This window comes from Neopelma chrysocephalum, unplaced genomic scaffold (assembly GCF_003984885.1).
Source record: "Neopelma chrysocephalum unplaced genomic scaffold, ASM398488v2 Primary Assembly neopelma1_89, whole genome shotgun sequence".
Lineage (NCBI taxonomy): Eukaryota > Metazoa > Chordata > Aves > Passeriformes > Pipridae > Neopelma > Neopelma chrysocephalum.
In genome coordinates, this window is record NW_020897751.1 from 3326440 (window position 1) to 3346199 (window position 19760).

Genomic DNA, 19760 nt, shown 5'->3' on the forward strand with positions numbered 1-19760 from the left:
TCTCTGACGCCTCTGCAGCCATGGCAAAGGTATTTTCAAGGTAATTTAGCTCTTGGCACTTTTTCCCCTTTGTTAGGGAAGCATCATCCTGGAGATGGACATGTGACTCAAGGGCTCGAAATCCTTGGGTGATGAGGCATCAGAACAGATTGCCCAGAGAAGCTGTGGCTTCCCCATCCCTGGAAGTGTTCAAGGTCAGGAGCAGCCTGGTGTAGTGAAAAGTGTTCCTGCCCATAGCAGGGGGTTGGAACAACATAATTTTTAAGTTCACTTCCAAACCAAACCATTCCATGATTCTATGAAATGTGAGTGGTCATCCTCTTCAGCGGGGCCTTGGGGAGGGTCACCATCCCCAGCAGATGAGCTGAGCTGGATCCTGACCCTCTATAGGTGCCCCAGAGGAAAAAAAGCCCTTGGCTTTGAAACCTTGCCAGCCAGCTGCAGGCTTGCCCGGCTGCTGTTCTCCTTTTACATGTTTTATGGAGTAATTTGTACTATATTTACACAGCAGTGATAAACAGTTTTTAAAATGGAAGCAAAGAAAACGCTGCTGGATGAATTGTTACAAAAAAGCCCTGTTTGCCATTCCAGCAGGGGGAAAAAAAAGGGATAAAAATCACCGTCCTAGGGACATGCTGTTCGTCAGATCTGGGTATTTTTTGCCTTGATTTGTGTGCCTAATGTGAGCAGAAGAAGTCGCAGATGCATGCTGAATTCTGCAGGGAACATATGCATGCATTTAAATCATTTACAGCATTTACTGGTGCAATTGTAAAGCACATTATTTTTCTGCATTTGTAATTAGGCTCCAAACAGATGGTGAAGGACTGTAGCTCCTGATTAGACAGGCTTGTGCTCTGTTGGACGGCACTGCGAGAACAAACTGAGATGAGAAACTTTTCCTCCTAATTTATCACGCCATGGCGGGGGAGTGGAGGAGCTGGGGCTGGCTGAGCATGAATTCCAGCGTGCCTGGAGCAGGCTGGGCAAAGCTGAGCGAGCCATCCCCCTGCCATCCCTGCGTGCTGATGGATGGGCCGCGCAGACCCCCCTCCCAGCTTATCCTCCATCCCGGATTTTGTGACCACCCCCCCCACTCTGCACTGCACAGCTTGGGGTACCGGCAGCGCAGGAGGGAGTGTCTGCTGTGACAAATGCTTTCAATATGAAGCAGAAGGTTGGGGGGTACCCGAGAAGGGGCTTTGAAGCAGGAGCAGCCCTGGGCTTGTGGCTGCCTGGCATTAACTCCGCTCTTCAGCACCGCCTTCTCTTTGCCGCCCTGGCGAGCCCTTGGCGTGGTGAGGCGGGCAGAGCTCTGCTGGGGCAACCTCGGGAGCTTCCCGTTGAATATTCATCTCCAGGACCTGGCTCCCATTTTAACCTTGGAGACCTCTCAGACTCGTTTTTGCCCTTAAACAGCACCAAAAGCCCTTCATGGCCAAAGTGCAAGTACCTCCACGCTGAGTCTGAGGGCTGTTGCACACACCCTCCCCCAGCTGGGCAGGAGTCACCCCTCACTATAGTCACCCCACTGCCCTGTACTCACACTTCATCACAGGTGTGTGAACCCAGTCAAAATGGATTGAATGAGAGGCAGCTGGAAGAGCAGAGCGTGGCAGAAGAGTATAATGTCAGACTGAGCAGTTCAGGTAGACCCATGGGGCTGGAAGTGGTGACTCTGGGCAAGCAGCAGAGGAGCCCTCCAGGATTCCCTTGAGGCAACAGTGTGACCAAATTGCCTTTGTGTCCCCTTTTCTGGTTCCCCCCAAGTTGTGGACATGGTGGTCACCTTCTCTTGAGTTTTTATCTTGCTACTCCACTGGGTTACCAGCAAGGGTAAACACAAGTGTGCCCAAGGGCTGGCCAGGAGGGAGGTCATCTCCTACCTGGCACAGCCCTCTGATGCTCCCTGACCCCAAAGAGGGAACAACCTGGACACACAGCTCAGAGACCACACTGCAGGGAAGGTGACCCAGAAGGGGGGATGACGGCAGGGGACAGGAGCCTGAGGTGGGGACATGTGGAGGGCTGTGCCTGTAGAAGGAGGCTATGCCTGCACATGGATTCTCTGTGCCTGTAGATGGCACCTTTTCCTCTGCTGAGGAAGAAAGAATAAACCGAGGGGAAGAAAGAAACCCGAGCAGGTTAAGGTAGGGCTCAAAGCTAAGAGAAAGATGACTTAGTGTGTGGTGTGAAGAGACTCAGGGTAGTTATCCCCCAGTCCCCAAAACTGCCCCCTCTCACTGTCGCTGCCCTTGATCCAGCTCACCTGGATCAGCACTGAATACTTGTTACCTCATAGTTTACTAACATTCCCCATCAGTAGGAAATTACATCAAGAGCTGTTTCAAAAGCCAGTGAAAAGTGCTTCCAGCTGCACAGAGAGTGGGTACGAAGGGGGTTTTTGCCCTCACTAACCATTTCTGGATGTAACAAGCCCAGCCTGGGGCCACAGGGTGCTCTCAGTGCCCTTGGCAGGGGACAGGTCCTGCTGGCTCCGACTTGCAAAGGGAGATAATGCATTCTGCAAACAGGCTGCTTCGGGTTCTGCAAAGGGCAGAGCTTCTGAGCTTCAGCCACGTCCTGCAAGGCTTTTTGGGGCTCACACCTTGATCCCTCTTGCCATGTGTTACCACCATGTGTAGTCCCCACTGCCCTGTCCCAGCTGGGGATGGTTTGCCCGGGGGTAGCTCACCTGGACCCACCTGTAAACGTGAGCTGGTGAATGATGCCACAGAATTAGGCATGTGCTACAAAGGTGTGCCCAGCTACCGCCCTTCCTATTGTCTCCAGATGGACTATCACCTTACAAAGATGCAATTTGAAACCCAATACTTTTAAAGGGGAAAAAAGACCCCAAAACCAGCTGCTTTTTCAGTGCTTTTCTTCTCCAGAGAGAGAACTCCAGCAATCCCTTAACTTTGTTCAGCTTTCTCACCAGCCTCCTCCACTCATAAATTCCTAAACAAACAGCATGATCCTAATATTGGCCTTAAAATTCTGTGTGAAATGGACCTGGAAATTAATTTCACACCGGAAAAGCCAGCTCACTGTCAGCCACAGCACAGGTGGTCAAAAAGAAAACTCTGTGACTGCTGCACAAATTAATTCTGTGACACGGGCGAGAGGGTAGCACCGGGAGGAGCTGCCCCCTCATGCCACCATCCCAACTCACCCCACGACGTGGCATGCTGGAAAGCTGTGGGAGATGGAGGATACCACCATCCCTATGGGGCTTGTGGTCTGGGGGACACAAAACCTTTGCATCCCAAAAAGTAAAAGAAGCGGGGGGGGCATGGGCTGCATGTGCTGAGCATAAAACCCTCCTGCACTTCAGCACAGGTTTTATTTACTGGGAAAAAAAAGAAAGGGATGGCAATTTGGGGAAGCACATCAAGGGATCCTTGTGGGAGACTGCTGGGAAAAAGGAGGCGTGAGGAAATGACTGATGGCACAGTATTGCACGGGCTGGTTGTCAGGCAGCTGATGTCCGTGCTGACCCTGGATTCCATGGCAGTACATGGTCCATGGCAAGCAGAGATAATTCAATACCTTGGTGGGGCAGGATTTTCACGTGTCCGTATTTCACCCTCTTTCCATGTGATATTTCATCTATTTAGAGACAAACAGTGATCCCACCGCTCACAGCAGAAGGGCTGGGGAGGGCAGAGAGAGGAGTGATACACCGTGGGGAGAGCTGAATGCAGGAATGTTCTGTGGTTAGATGGAAAATGAGCAGGGGAGAAGCCCTGCAGTACAATTTCAAGGTTGAGTGAGTGGTGCCAGGAGGCTGTGAAAGGCTCTGCCGAGCTGCTCCGTGTTTGCAGGCAGGGTGGAGAGGGGAGGTCACGGGATTTGCCCCCCCAAAAAATCAGGTTTAGTAGTAATGAGCCCGTGGAGAAAGGCTGGGAGAGCAGGGAGGTTATGCCATCCCTTCAGCTCCCTGCTTCAGGGTTGGCAGTAATTACGATAGCCTCCCATCCCAGTAGCAACTAGGAGCATCCCTCTGCTCACAGTGCGTCACTTGCCTTTATTCCCTTCTTTTCCCAGCCATGAGCCTGTTAAAAGGCACATCCCCCGCGGGCTGGGTCTCAGACAGATGTGGCTTCCTCCAAACGGGAGCTTGGGAACATCAGCTCAGTGAGTTGGTTTGAGGTCCAGCCTGCACACAGCTATTGCTGTTCCTGCCCGATTTAAACCAAGCTTGACAGGGAGGTACAGATCACAAGACACTGAATTCCTGTGGGTTTTGTGAACCCAGGCACTGAAACCCCACTAGTCCTCCCTTGCCTCCTGCACGGGAAGAGGTGCAGCCTGTACTCCACTGGGAATGGGACTAGGAGCCCAAGCCAGACCCACAGGCCAGGGGGAACTCGGCTTCGTTAGAGCTGACTTATGTAAAACAGGTGACACTTCTTCAAGGGAGTCAGGATGTGAGCGGAAATCTGTGGTGTGAAGCCAAGGCATAGGAACTGGGCAGAGATTAGGAAGAAGAGAGGTGTGCTTCTATTTAAATAAAAACCCTGACCTGAATTCATCAGGAGAGTCGTTAAGTGAGACATCGCTTGTGCAAAGGTGGAGTGGCTACAGCCATCCAGGCCTGAAACGTGTCTTCAAGTTGCTTAACGCATGGTTTTGCTTTTTCTTCCCCCGATTAGTTCCCTGACTGCATGGATGTGGCTGGGATGAACATAGTGTAAATACCCTGGCTGTGGGCTATTAAGAGGGCAAGGAAGGGCCAGAGATCCCAGGAGGAATAAACCCCCCAGATCGCGGTGGATGCTCAGAGCCCAACACTGGTAACAGCTGCACCCTTCGCCCTCCTCGTGACCTCCAACTTCAGTGCAAACTGGGGAGGGCAACTCCTCAACAAACCCAAGGCAGCCCAGGTGTGACGGGAGGAAATTATGTGAAGGCACCTTCATTAGGGAGCTCATGGCACTCACCTGTTTGCCAGGTTTGCCTTTGGTTTTTAACCCCTAAGCAGCTGCAGGTGTGCCAGGGATGGAGGGGGAGCACCAGGACCAGACCTCCGCCCAATTCAAACCAATCAGCCCTGTGCTAATTGCATAATTAGCAAAAGCTGCTCAAGGGAGGCAAAGGCATAATTACCCCCTCCTGCTCCCGTAGAAGTATTTGCCTGCTGATGCTCTGGGAGGAGAGGTGTTGAGGTGAGTGGAGGGGAAGGCTCCCTGTATCCCTGGAAGTGTTCAAGGCCAGGTTGGATGGGGCTCGGAGCAACGTGGTCTAGAGGAAGATGTCCTTACCCATGGTGGGAGGGGGGGTTGGAATGAGATGATTTTTAATGTCCCTTCCAAACCAAACCATTATAGGATTCTGGGATTCCCAGGCAAGGCTCAAAGATGGGCTTTAGCAGCACAAACAGCACTTGCTTAGTGTTTTAATTAAAACTGGTCATGGTGGGGTCTGGTGGGATGGTAAAGCTCCTCCAGGTCCCCCGTGGTGGGAGGCTGGTGTGTGCAGCAGGGCAGGACCCAAAACCCTGACCCTCCTGGGATTCAGGGACGTGGAGTCACCCCCTTGGGATGAGGATTGGTGTGACTGCAGGTGGCTTTTTATGGCTTTATTGCTTCCGAGAAGGCAAGAAATGGGGTGTAGCAGTGAGATTTGGCTGGTAGGGAGGTCTCAGGACTGGGGGCAGGAATGTCCTGCCAGATTTAGGAAAGCTGGGAGGGCAGGGGGTTGGGGGGAGCGGTGGCAAGAAGGGTTAGTTGGAAATGTGGATCAGCAGCACGGCAAATACAACACGGTGTCTGTGGAAACCGAGGAGACCTCGGGTGCCCGGGGGAGAGGAGCTGGGGAGGGACATTGCGGCTCTCTTGGCACAACGTGCCCGGATCGCCTTCCCGCTCATGTATGATTTACGTGCTCCGGGCCCTGCCAGCTGCTGTTGCACACGGGGCAGATAAATAATAATAATATTAACAAGAAAAAAAAATAATTCAAACCACCGAGGCTGAGTTGAACTTTGAGTAACCAGCGCCTGCCTCGGGCTGAAGTTGTATTTGAAGCAACCGCTGTCTGCGGGGGGGCGAGCCCTGGGTTTGGGGGGCGATCCTGGGATTTGGGGGGCTGGGAGTCCCCAGGCAGGGGTCAGTAAGGGTGGGAGGTGGAGCCGGCGCTGAAATCCCCGATACCTGGGCAAGGGGCGCTGCGCCGTCCGCGTCAGCTCCTCTCGGGCTCCTTCCTTTCCCCTCCCTTTCCTCCTCCTCCTCCTCCTCCCGCGGCGGCTCACGCGGCTCCAGGGCGGCGGGGGGGGGAGCTATGGGGGGTCGCCGCTGATACCGGGCTCCGACACATCCACCACAGGTAATGCCCCGCCGCTTTTCCTTTTTCCTCGTGTATTTCTTTATTTGGGAGGGGTGCGGGGGGGGCGAGGAGGATGCGCGGAGGCTTCGGCATCACCCCTTCCCTTTGCCGGGGGGCGGCTTTGCGCGGGGTCCCCCTTCCCAAACCTCCTTGATTTGCTTTCGCTGAGGGGACAGCTTTTTGGGGGGTGAGCCCTGCCGTTATTAATATTATTTTGGGGCGCGGGGAGTCGCTCAGCGCGGTGGTTTCAGCGGCAGGAGAAGGGGGTGCCCAACCTTTCTCCCCTTTTCCCAAAAATAACGCTGTAAATGTGTGATGGTATCTGCTGTCCTGCCCCCGAGGGAGGCAAGCACGGTGCCCCCTCCCTCCCCCATCCCCGGCTCTAATTTGGAGTTTGGGCTGCTGAGAAGCTGCAAAGTTTCTGGGATGAGCCGGGGCCGAACTTCTTCCCAGACGTGGGAATGCCGCGCCGCAGCCGCGCGTGGGGGCTGAGCCGCAATGGGAGCGGTGGGATTTTTAACCCCCCTCAAAACATTATTTAATAGGAAAGCAGCGTTTTAAAACGCCAAACTTGCCCTGAATCTCTTCAGAAAACACTTTATTTGGTATTTCCCCCCCCCGATTCTTGACTTGCTGCTCTTTTCCTTCATCCTCCACAAACCCTGCAATCCTCTTTTCTTTAAATACATGTTCTCCTGACCACCGTGCCAGCCACTCTCGTTTCCCCAAGCTGCTGCTTCTCTCTTATCCATCGGTGTTTTCCAGGAGGGGGATGCTGGAACGGGACATTTCCTATGCCGATACATGTTTTCTTTATTGTTGGTTTGTTGTTTTTTTTTTTCCCTGTGCTGGGGGCAAAGCCGTATCTGGCAGCAGATTCCCTGGGCAGGAGGGATGTCCAGGGGGTCAGGAGGGCTGGCGGAGCTGCCGGAGGCTGCGCGCAACAAGCCGGGCTCCTTCCCCGGATCTTCCCGGTGCATCCTGCAGCAGCCTGGGATACCTCGTGCGTGTAGCCTCGGCACGAGAAAGAGCTGGTGCATTAAAAATGTTTTAAATTTATTTTTTTGGGGGGGATGAGGGGGATAAGGTATTCCCACGGGAAACTGGCATTTGTGAAAATCCAGGTGGGTGTTTTGGAGAGTGAGTTTTACCATTGTCTCTCTTTCCCCCCCTGTCCTGGGGAACTCGGGGAGGAGAAATCCCTTTGCAGTTCCATTTTCCTTCACTACCCTCCTCCCTCTTGTTTAGAAAGGCAAACCGTAGGTTTTGTAGCACAAGTCAAGATTGCGTAGTGAAAACATACATTGGTTTGTCTGAAGACCAGGTTGTAAAACACTCTCTTTGTGGGAAACGGTAAAAATTGATGTGCTCTCGTCGTTTCAGATTTTTTTGGTGATAAATGGGAACGGCAATGTTTGAAAGAGGTGGGAGTTGTGGAGCTCGGCTGCTGTGGCTGAGCCTGGGAAGGGCACCCAGCCCATGTGCCAAGGGGCTACACATCCCTCCCAGGAGCATCCCCTGGATACAGCAGGGATAGAGGCAGCACTAAAACTATTTTCTGGCTGCCCAGCTGCAATAATCTCCAGAGTAATGTCTATGGCCTGGCAGTTTCTCTGCTGACCCAGTGGGAGTGTGCAAAGGAAAAGGGCACTGCAATCCCCTTCGGAGCACACCCCTGGAGCAGCCAGGGTGGTGAGGACCTCTTAACTTAAAAAGGATTTAATGTATGAAGTTTCTTAGATGTTCTGTGCAGATGGTCTGGAGCACAGATTATTTTTGAATTTAAGAAGCTTTAGGATATGGGATTGTCTTGATGAGGGTCTGTGACCTCTTATTAGGGTGTAAAACATCCCAGCTGCTTACAACCGGGATATTGCAGCCGGGCTAATTGAGCTGGAGCTTTGCTTTGGGAGCACAAACAGTTCCATGTGCAATCTAAACTTCTTTGTTTTTTCCCAGTACAATGTCTTGCTTCTTCCAGTAAGACTTTTAACAATGTTTCAGGAGAACTAGGGTTCGTTTTGGGCTTTTATGGTCCAAGTCCTGCCAACGTGACAATTCCTGCCTTCATTGTTACGTTGTTATCCGACTCTATTTCAGTGTGTAGATTCTGCAGCTGAAATGGGGAGAAATTGGGAATCCCAGTGGTTAACAGTCACCCAAATCTTGCAGATGTCCTGGATCTTGCCAGTGGTTTGGTAAGGACCAGGATGCTGTGGCAGGGGCTGGAATAGCATTTATCCATGGGCTGTGCTGAGCTCTAACGCTGGGCAGGAAACACTTGGTTGTGGAGACTGGTGGCTTTCAGTCCATGAAGGTGAAAATTAGATGCGATACTGGGAAGAAATCCTTCCCTGTGAGGGTGGTGGGGCCCTGGCACAGGTTGCCCAGAGGAGCTGTAGCTGCTCCATTCCTGGAAGTGTTCAAGGCCAGGTTGGATGGGGCTTGGAGCAACCCAGTCTAGTGGAAGGTGTCCCTGCCCATGGCAGGGGGTGGCACTGGATGGTTTTTAAGGTCCCTTCTGATCAGAGGGGCAATCCTGGGCACACGTGGTCTCTTTTGCCAGGCAGCCTCCCAGAAGCATCCCTTTGAACCCATGTCCTGGAAACAAGGACCCTGCTGGCTGTATCTTGCAATGGAAACTGCTCTGGGTGTGGGAGGGCTGTGCTGTCCCTTCCAGAGCCTCAACCAGAGCCTGAATTGCTTTGCCCTGATCTGTCTGTTTGATATAACAGCTGCTCTCTGGGGCAGAAGGAAGTTCTGCTTGGAGTATGCTGGGGAGAGAGGGGCACTGGGGGCAAATTCCTGGTGGAAATAGAGGATATGCTGGAGCCTGGGCTGCTGCACCTATGGAAAGGGCATGTAGGAGAGAGACTGAACAGCTTTGAGGGTCCTCAGCCCCATCTGGGGTCTCAGGAGGGCTTGCATGAACAAACCTGTCACCGGTGATGAACTACTGCCATTAATCCAAATAACTCCATCTCTGCTGAAAGCCTTTTTCTTTCTGTTCAATCTCTGCTCTCTAGGGCTGCTCTTCAGGGTCGGGGGATGCCTCCCAAGTATCCCTATCTCCCTTTCCCTGTGCTGGCTCTCCCACTTCGTTTTTTCCCTGCTCCTGCAATTCCAGGCAACGAATGATTAGCCCCCGCGTGCCCATAGTGTTGCTCCATCAGGCAAAGCTTCCCTGTTCTCAGCTGGAACAGCCAGCGGGCCTTGAAAGGGTCTGGAGCAGCAAAGTGCCTCTCGCTGGAAGTTAAGTGAGCTTTGTGTGAAAGCAGCAAGGACACTTCCCTCTTGATTTGGATGAGGCAAGAAATGGCCTGAGAGCCTTTGCAGCTCTGGCTGCTCAGTGTGAAGGGTTTTTTTGTGGGTTTTCTTAGGGTTGTTATATTTTTTTCCCCTTCCTCTGAAGCATCCCTATTTCCCACTCTTTTTAAGATCTACCATTCCAGTCACCATAATTCCAAGCAAACAGCCTTGTTGCTTCTTTTTAGCAATGTAAACATCCAGCATGGAGCTTAGGAGTAGCTGGAGGCAGGGAGATGGGATGAGATCCCAGGTGTGCACACAACCCAGGTCCTGGGCTTGGAGCGGTGTCTGCTGCGCTGAGTGTTGACCAGGGGAGATGGAGTTAAATAACTCACCCATCCTCTTTGGCAGGGCTTTAAAAGGCAGTTTGGTGGCTGATTGTGAAGAGCTGATGGCTCTGAGGCTGATAACTTGCTCTTGGGGTTGATGCTGAATTCTTTATCTTGTTGCTCAACACTGTCATGGGGGGATCTCTTAGGGCGAAGCTTGGGCCGTGCTCCCTCCTGCTGCAAAAAGGTGATGCTCGTGTTGAAAGTTGCACCTGAACATGGCATGAAGGGAGGTGCTGTGCCAGTCCCTGCCAGCACATGCCTTTTTTTTTTTCCTCTTTAATTCTACTTCACACGTCTTCTCTTCTTTTTTCCCTTTAAACCCCCAAACCCAGCGGAGCTGACGCGGCGCAGGCAGGAGTGCCCCGGGATCCGTGGCAGTGGTACAGTTGTGCTCACAAATGATGTGTGGCAGCTGGAGTGTGTTGGACACTTCTCCTGCATCGTTTTGATGGCAGTGCTTGGAAGTCCAGCCAGGCTGCTGCCCACCCTCAGTCAGAGGGAAGCCTTCCTCTTCCAGGCAGGGCACAAGAAGAAAGTGTCTGGCATCCCATTCCTGGGCAGGCTTGGAGTCAGGCCTTCAGCATCCTTACATTTGCCACTTTGTCCATTTCTGTATATTTTGTAAGAGCCTGGAGAGAGATTCCTGTCTTGTGAGACCAGACTGTGTGTGTCACTTCACTGCATTCAGCTTTCTACTTTCTCCCAAAGCAAGAATTCCCACCCTTCTTCCCCCTCCTCCTTTTTTTCCTCCCTCTTTTTTTCTTTAAGCCAAGCTCTGTTGCTGTTGGCTTCTTTTCCACCTTTTCATCCCACGTTAGCATCATTTGCTCCGCAGCTTTGCTGTGTTGCCTCCGTGTTGGTGCAGCCCAGGAGAGCCAGGAGCCTGTTGGCTTGGTCTCCATGCCCCATCCCAGCCTTCCTCCTAATTCAGGAGCTGCTGTTCCAGCTGAAGTGAAGTTTTGTGATGGAAAATGGTTGCTATGATGCCTATGGTGACTAGCAACCAGTGCTGGAGACTCCGTAGAGCCAGCGCTGCCCCACTTAAATAAATTGGGAAGATGCTGCCCTTGCCGTGGAGGGATAGGTGGCAGCAGGGAATTGAGGATTCCCTTCCTGAAGCTCCCAGGGTGTTATTTTAATATTGAATGGATGCAGAAGTGAATTGGATGCATTATTTGACTTTGCTCGTTGATGCCACAGTTTTGTGCTGCTGTGGAGGAGGGCGAGGGTTGCACGTTGCTTATACAGAGTTGTTGGAATTATCTTGTGGCAGTGACTTGGAAAACCAGTATTACTTCCAACCTGGACAAAGCTTTCCTGCATGGACTGAGATGTTCTAAGATGTTTTCTTCTGGACTTGGGTTTTTGGTTAAATAATGTGTTAATGTTTCTTGCAGCTAATGTTTGTTTCCTATGGGAAAGCAAATGTCTGGAAGCCCCAACCAAAACGTGCTGGTTTTGAAATGGAAATAAACTGCTGGAACTGTGGGAAACACTTTGGTGTTTCGTGTTGTTAGTCAGTAACAGCTCCCGCTTTTTCCCTGGAAGAAACAAGGTTTGAGTACCCCAATTGATGCTGGCTGGGATGTGCAGAGCTTTGTGGGGAGAAAACACCCCTGCCTCCGACCTCAGCTTTACTTTTGGGATGAAGGAAGGACAGAGAGTGTTTTCCATGCTCTTTCTCCTGCAAGCACCACCTCAGGGCTTAGGTGGGTCATTGCAGGTACCAACAGCTGTGCCCTTTATTCCCTGTGGGCATCCATCCTCCCCACCATGTGCACACCAATATCCTGGCCTGTATTTATTTAACAAGGAAATTTTATTTCCCCTCGCTGCAGGGAATAGGAGAGAAAAAAAAAGGCAAATTTTTTCACTGGGAACAAATCTCATTTTCAAGAGTCCTGACAAAATGAGCCATAAAATTACAATATTTCAAAGTGCTTTGTAATTCTAGCGGGGACGGCTCTTCATCATGGAATCTGAAAGCTCAGAAAATATAAAACTCATTAGATTAAAATAAACCACCTACCGCACGAAAGAAAAGCTTATTTATCAATATCAATTTACTTCTGATTACCCTGTTCTACAATTTGTTATTTTTGGGAATTATGATTTGGGTACGGCTCATGCCAATATGGGGGTGGGAATAAAAAAATAAAAAAAAAAAAAAATTAACTTGTAATTTTTTTTTTCTTTTGAATCCTGCTTATTGTGAAGCCCTGACCAAGAGGCAATTGTAATAAGAAAAGGTGGATTTCTGGTGGTGCTTGTTTTTAAGGAGCAGAGGGATGGGGAAGCTGGGAAAGCAGAAGTGGTTGTTTTTTGGTGTGAGAGATGATGATGCCAAGTGATGTGCTTTGCTGAAGGGGATCTCAGGGGTGCTTCCTTGGATGCGTGTTTGGTGGCTGGACCGTCTCCTGGCTGCTCTTCCAAGGGGACCACAGTGGTTGGAGGAAGCTTGGGAGAGTGGGCACGGATGGGGTGCTGCGGAGAGAGGTGTCCTTCAGGAGCTAGATGGATTCCATGGACACAGTGCCATCCTGGTGGCACCTCAGGTACTTCCACCCCACCTCCAAAGGAGCGAATCCCGTGGGTGGGCAGCGCCAGCTGCCAGGCTCCCCTTTCTGGGGGACGTCATCTGTGTTTCATCACCGGAAAAGGGGCTTTTGGGGAAGGCACATAGTTTTCTCTCGTGGAAGCCATTTGGGAGATGCTTTGATTTACACTTCCATTTCTTCTTTATGCTCCTGGAACAGCGCGGAGCAAAGGGGGAGAGGCTGACACTGTAAATCCTGAGGTGCAAGTGCTGCGGTGCTGTTTGGGGAGGGGAAGACCAGGTTGGGGGGAGAGGGGCCAGAGACTCAGGGAATGATTAAAGAAGCTCAAATGTGGAGCATCTCTGCCAGCCCAGCTCCGAAACCACAGCTCCGATGGAGGCAGTGAAGTGTTTTGTGTGTGGAGCCGCTCTTGTATCCAGGGGCCCAGCAGTGCCTGTGAAAATAACCAGGGTAGGTGCAGAGCCCTGAAACCAATGTTTAGGCACCCCAAGAGCAATCCACGGCCTGGGCTCGTGCAGTAGGAGCATCTCAACTCTGGTGTTTCATGGGGGTGAGATGGTGGGAGGCTCTGGGAGGACCACTGGCATGGGGGTGTGCCAAGGGCTGGAGCCGGCGCTGGCTGGGCTCCGTGTCCCCACATTTAGGGATGCAGTGATGCTGTTTAAGTAGCAAAAAGCCACTTCCCGGGCTTGGGAAGGAGGCATTTGGGGAAAGCGGGCTGAAAAACCTCTGCTTGACCTGAGCTGGTTCCTAAACTTTCAAGCCTTGGACTCATTGTGGTGTTTCCTCTGGTTCCCGTCCATCACCGTTTATTGAGGCTCTGCTGCTCCGTGTGCCCCAGGGAGCAGCTGCCAGCGGATGGGGAAACCTCTGGTTTCACATTAGTGCTTTGGCAGCCAGGAGGCAACAGTTGAGTTCCCAGGGACGACTTGCCCAGAGACATTATTATGCTGGAAACCACATGGAATGCTTCCTCCAAAGAGCCTCTTTCAGGCAGAAGGTGCAATTTAATATGCTCTTAGTCACAATTTTTAAGTTCTCCCTGGAGACTTCTCGATCCCATTCCTTAAATTTGCAATATTCGAGTGAACCATCTCGGGGAACCAGTGAAGAGCTGCAATATTAATGAAGACAGAGAAAATCAAAATGACATTTCAGGCAATTACTTACATAATGAAGTGACTGACTTGGAATATACAATATTTAGATTTATCAGGACACTCGAAAGGGGATGCTGTCAGCCGCCTTGATTTCTGCATCACGTAAATTGTTTTTCCGCTGCCCTGTTGCTTTTTAAACACGGGCTGTGAAGCCGGAAAATAATGTTTCCGCTCACTTGGGCTGATAGTGGTGCTGCTTGAGAAGAAAGTTAGTGTTCTCCTCAATGGCATTTTGGCACTGCAGAAGACAGAGAAACTCATTTCTATCCTCTCCTCACTGGCTGCAGCACGGTGAGCTTGGGCTCTGCACCCCAGGTTTGATGCTGGCCAAGGGGGATGCAGGGGTCTGAAACGGGGATGTTGTCTATATCTGAGATTTTCTCCTCCCCAAAAGCTATTAAAACAAGGGGGGAAATTGAGAAGTTTGGTGTTTTGCTCTATTAGAAGAATCTGTTCTGCTTTTGTTGGCCGGATCTAAAGATTTAAAGGGCCTATTAGGATGCCTGGCTCCTGGGGAAGTGGTGATGTTTGTTTAGAAACTGGTTTTTTGGATGCTCCGCTGATACTGAGCACTAAGAAATCAGAAGCTTGTTGGGGGGTGGAGGTTTGAACTCTTCTGCCCTGTCCCTGTTTCCTGGGGAGGCTGGCATGATACACCTAAAAGTGAAGCCCTGCCAACCCCAAATGTCTTCTCAGACTTGCAGTGAAATTGCTAAAGATGCACAAAATACACCACAGCACCATTTCTCTTGCCTAGGCACAGACCTTTTCTCCCAGATGTTTTCTCGTTGCAAAATAGCTGAAGAAATTAGAATTTCAGGCCCTTTCTGCAGTGACAGAATTGTTATGAGCTGTCTTCTCTGACACATCCATCAGTAAAACTAAAATATGTGTAGCTATTGCTTTGAAGCTCCTGTAGGAGCATCCACGAGGGTGCCCATGAATCTCTTGGGGGGCAGTGGAGTGCAGAACCCTCCACCTTTAGCTGGGCTCCCAGCTGCAGTGCCATGTGTTGGGATAACTGCCTGCTGGCATTGTATTTAGTCTGTATAGAGCAGGATGCTGTGAAGGGAAGGCTGAGCTGCTGCCTTTGGGGTAAACGGAGAGGAAAAAAGTTAAGCAAGGCCAGGCTGGATGAGGCTTGGAGCAACCTGGTCTAGTGGAAGGTGTCCCTGCCCATGGCAGGGGGGTTGCATCTAGATGGTCTTTAAGGTCCCTTCCAACCTAAACCATTCTGTGCTTCCATGAATGGTGGGCAAAGGTGGTAGCTCAGGTTTATGGATGAGCTGTCTGTCTGGGTGCTCCCCAGGTGGGAATCACACGTGTCACAACAGTGTGTTCAGGTCTGTTGCTTTAGTGATCTGTCCTCCAAGTGCTGCGAGCCCTCTCTGTTTCTGGCCAGCGCTTGATCTCAAGTGGGAGCTGCTTCTGTGTTTAACTGCAGGTTCATCTCTGTGCTCGTGTTGTCCCCAAGGATGGCTGTCACCTCTGTGCTCTGTCCCTGGGGCTGCTGCTGCATGGATGTGCTGTGCTGGTGGGAGAACATTCCACTGCCCCACAACTTGCATGGCACCCACAGGAACACGGAGAGCTTCAGAGACGGGTCACTGTGGTGTCCTGTCAGCCTCAGGCTCTGCGTGAGCTGCCCAGGGGTTTCCTTGTGCCTGTCTGCTGTGTGCAATGTGTATGATTTATGCTTGCCCCTGGGGTGGGATGTTTTAAGATCCACGTGTACGAATTTACTTCCAAAGTGGGACTTTGCTGAGGTTTTGTGGGATTGGTTTGGAAAAAGCTTTGGATGTGGTGGTCTGAACCCCGAGCGAGGATGTGGCATTGTGTGTGCAGCTCCTTGGCACTGTTTTATTCTGGTGCCTCATCATGAGGAGCCTTGTGCTGTATTGAATGAGAAGCTGGGGAAATTTGGGAGGCAGAGAGGGATGCAGGCACGTTTGCCAGCCTCTCTGCTTCCCGTGCTCCTGCAGTGGCTGTTCTGCAGCCACCCAGGTGGTTGAAGAGGTTTGAGGGGCTCTGCTTTGTCCTCCCAAATTCCTGGTGCCTCTCCAGTGATTCTGGGTCAAGCTTCCCGTGCCGCTCTGCCAAATCATCTTAAATCCTTGGTGCTGACAGCTCGCTGCTGTGTTGCTCCTGGGTTGCAGCAGCTCTTCCTTACCCTCAGCATCTCCCTTCGGTGCTGGAGCAGCTCATCTCAGCTGGGTCTCCTCCTGTCCTGACCGCAGAGGTCACCGTGGCTTGTCCCCTCGCACCAGAGGAGCCCTTGGAAAGTGGAAAGAAAAAATGGAGCCCCTGCCCCAGGTTAATCCTGGTTTTGATTTGGTGCTCGCCAGGAGGATGGTTGGGGCTGCGTGACCCAAGAAACAAACCATGGGTGTCCTGAGTGTCCCCTGGGGCCCCAGAGCCTGATTTGGAGAGACAAGGTCACATCCATGGAGTGCTGGACTTGACACTGCCTTTGTTCTTTGACAGGAACCATGAAGCGTCGCGCTGCCGCCGGCAACTTGCTGCTCCTCCTCTTGCTCCTGGAGCTGGTCTGTCCCGGTAAGTCATCCTGATGTCTGTCCAGTGCTCTCTCCCTGCTCGGGGCTCGTGTTTGCAAGGAACAAAGGTAATAATTGCTGTGTTTGTGGTCTCCTGATGACTATGCAAAGCAGCATTGCTGGGGTGAAGGAGGGATGTGGCTGGTATGGGTAAGCAGATCTCTGCCTCCATCCCGCAAAGTCCTGGGGTCCTGCACATCGTGCTCCTGCTTTTCTTGCAGTCGTTACTGACTGCACACCTGGCATCAGATGGCCCTTCCTGGGAGAGAGCAGGTGGGACTGGAAAGAGCCTTGGAGGAGGATGGATGTTCTGGTGAACCCAGCAGTGGTAGATGCTCCTGGTGTATCTCAGTTGCGAGCCCTTGGCAAATTAAAGGTGTGGATTCACCAAGTCAAAGCTGGTGGTGGACCTGGCATCAGGTCAATTTATGTAAATAAAACCTAAAGAAACCTAGAGGGAGTGATCACAGGCAGGATGTAAAGCAGAAGCTTGTTAGCTGTTCAGCAGCAGAGGTGTTGCTGGCAGGGCTCTCTCTCTGCTTTCAGCAGCAGAATTGTTACCTGAACTGTGCTTTAATATATACTGGGGGGGGAAATAACTCCTCTCCAAGCTGCAAAACCTCTTGTCTAATTCCAGATGGAGGGAAGACAGGGCTGTGGGCTGGCAGAGCCTCCACAGTCAGCTCTCTTTCCACTGCTTCTCTGGGTCTTCCCTGGCATGGGGGCTTCTGGCAGGGAGCTGGTGGGACAACAACCTTTTGGTGTAAAAAACATGCCTTTCGAGACAGGTTTTGGCATATCACAGGGTGCATAAGTACTGGAAACGTACAGCAAAGCCCCGTGAAAATTGGGATTGTTACATGAATGGCCTAAAACCCCTGGGTGCTGGTGGGGGAGAGGGTGGCTAGGTGGGAGCTTGCCTGTGTGGCTCTTGCTGATAAACAATAGCGAGTGTGTGTCCATTTGATAGCACTGTGCCCTTTGGAATAAAGGCTTTTTTCCCCTTTCTTCCCCTCCTGAAGCCTCAAGATGGCTTGCCCAGATTGGCAGCCTGATTAAGCAGTCAGTGGATGACATTAGCTGTGACTGACAGGCGCAGTCAATCTCCCTCTGGTGTCGGGTTGGATCAAGTGTAGCCTCGCTGGGTAACTGCCCTGTCACTCCTCTGGAAGGGGGAAAAATAAGTAAAAAAAGACAACACGGTGAGTCCTTTGGCCCCTGGAGAGATCACTTCCCATGAGTGTCCAGTGTGTCCCATTGGAAGTGGGGTGGTGTGTTTTGCCTGCCTGGCTGGGGACTTGCTCCTTTATTGCAATAACAAACTGCAAAGCCTTGAAGAGGCAGCACATGGAAAAAGGGATTTGGAGGCTTGCAGCAGAGCAGTGTTCCAGTCCTCCTCTCCTAAAGCCTGCCCAGGGCTTGGTTGTCATCTCCTTGATAAGCAAGTGCTGGCACAACTCCTGTGCCTGGGACAGGGAGAATTGTGTGGATGCCCTGCCATGCTCCCTGGGGACTGCAGGTGATGGAGCTTCTCTTCCCAGGAGATTTACAAAGCTCCTGGCAAAGCCATGAGCTGGGTAAATGCACAAGTGCAGCCTGAGTGGGCTTGGAGTGTTGTTTGGCAGTGGGGTCTCCCTGCTCCTACATGGCTACTGCTGCAGTCACTGGAGATGAGCAGAGACCTCCATCCTCTCAAGTTAGGAGGGACTAAGGGGTCCAGGACTGCCATGCTCTCACACCAGCCATGGTCAAGGATGTGAGTGCTGACTCTGGAGGGCAAAGCCAGCAGCGGGTTTTACAGGGGTAACGTGGAGCAGGCATGGAAGACACACACCTGCAGGGAAGAAAATCTCCCGGACCATCAAAACAGCATTGATTGTGATCCCTGGGAGCCTGCTGGCAGCTTGTGAAGGAGCAGAAAAGGGTTACAGGTGTGTGTGATGAAGTGATGGTTTTCTGCCATTGTGCAAAGAGCCGTGTTAGAATCACAGGGTGATTTGGCTTGGAAGGGACCTTAAAGATTGTCAACTTCCAACCCCCCTGCCATGGGCAGGGACACCTTCCACTAGCCCAGGTTGCTTCAAGCCCCATCCAACGTTGCCTTGGACGCTTCCAGGGATGGAAGCATCTTCATGGCCTCCTCTGGACTCGCTCCAGCAGATCCACATCCTTCCTGTGCTGGGGGGACTCCTCCTTTTGTTGAGGGCTACAGGGATGGTACATGTCAGGGTGTAACTGCATGGTTGTGTAAGTCTACCAGAAGGAATATCCAGCTGCTGATCCACTAGATGAAGCCACAGATGATGGTTGGATCACAGTGGTGCCTTTGGGAAAGCATGAACTTGCTTTTAGGATATGTGGCATGTGGTCGTGATTCCCAAATTAATTTCTGTGAGAGGGCAGGTGTCAAGAAAGGCAACAGAACATTGATAGCTCTGGGTTAAATGTGAAAGGAAAACTCCTGGCCATCCTAAATTGGGCAGCAGGACACATGTTGGGAGCCTTGTGTTTTGCAGAGCAGCTCAGTACCTTTTGGCAGCATCCAGGTTATGGGGGTAAGAGCTTGTGGCCACGTCTGAGACAGGGAGAAGTTCCTGCAGGCATTCCATGGATGCAGCCCTTGGCAGTGGTCTGGGCCATGGGGGAGCTGGAAGTAGCTATGGTTGGGATGTGAGTGTTGAGACAGGGCTGATGGGGCTGTGGCTTCAGCCACAGCATCCCTTTGCTGTTTTGGGGGCCTGTCTTCCATTCATCATAGAACACATCTATCAACATGACCTATATTTTTGTAGCATCCAAATGCTTCCTCTCCATCTCCTCCCATCACGCGCTGCCCTTTGGAATTCTGGCAGTGCAGTGACAGCCGTGCTCTTTATCCTGGGATTTGCAGCCCAAAGCAGTGGCCTGCCTCCAGGCCCTCCTTCTGCATTTCCCAGCTCTCAGTTGCCACTCACTCTCCTCTCTTAACACACAGATCCTGTGTGCCGGGTGGTTTGGACACCTCCCAGCACCTGCTGCAGCTGGGTTTGGAAAGCACAATTCATTTTTAGTTTCAGTGGTGATATTAAGAAATGTATTTTGAAATAGAGGGGTTTGCAGAATTGAGTCCTCTGTGCTAAGGGCTGCTTGAGGTGTTTTAGCCTCATTTGCCCCTTTCAGAGCCTGCTGGCCCCAGCGTGGCAGCCAGTGACGAGGGTGCTCCAGAGCCCCCGGAGATGCCGTTAGCTCTAAAATAACCCACTTTGTCAGGGTGCTTCTCATTTTCTTTCCAGATACTTAACTCCAGAGGCTGAGATTTAAATGTGCCTTTGCAACAGCACTGCCTCCAGTGCTTTCCCACTTCTCGAGGTGTTTAACCAACCCGGTGCCTCGGGAAAGAGGGCAGTGCTGAAATCCTTGCCTTGTTATGGAGGGAGCCCTGGAGGAGCTTGGGCTGCTCCCCCATCCTGTGCCCATGTCCCCTCAAGCAGGTTTGTTTGGATGCACACCTGGGACCTGTGTTTGAAAGGTCTTAGG

At 51.7% G+C, this 19760-nt stretch overlaps 1 protein-coding gene across 1 annotated transcript in view; it reads left to right on the forward strand.

Annotated features, from left to right (window-relative positions):
* Positions 1–6302: 6302 nt before the first annotated feature.
* Positions 6303–19760, forward strand: part of CDH23 (cadherin related 23) — a 193692-nt gene continuing 180234 nt past the window's right edge. The window contains exons 1-2 of the mRNA XM_027693012.1: positions 6303–6330; positions 16174–16245. Coding sequence (XP_027548813.1) covers positions 16179–16245 — 67 coding nt within the window. The 5' untranslated portion in view covers positions 6303–6330; positions 16174–16178. The remainder of the gene's footprint in view (positions 6331–16173; positions 16246–19760) is intronic.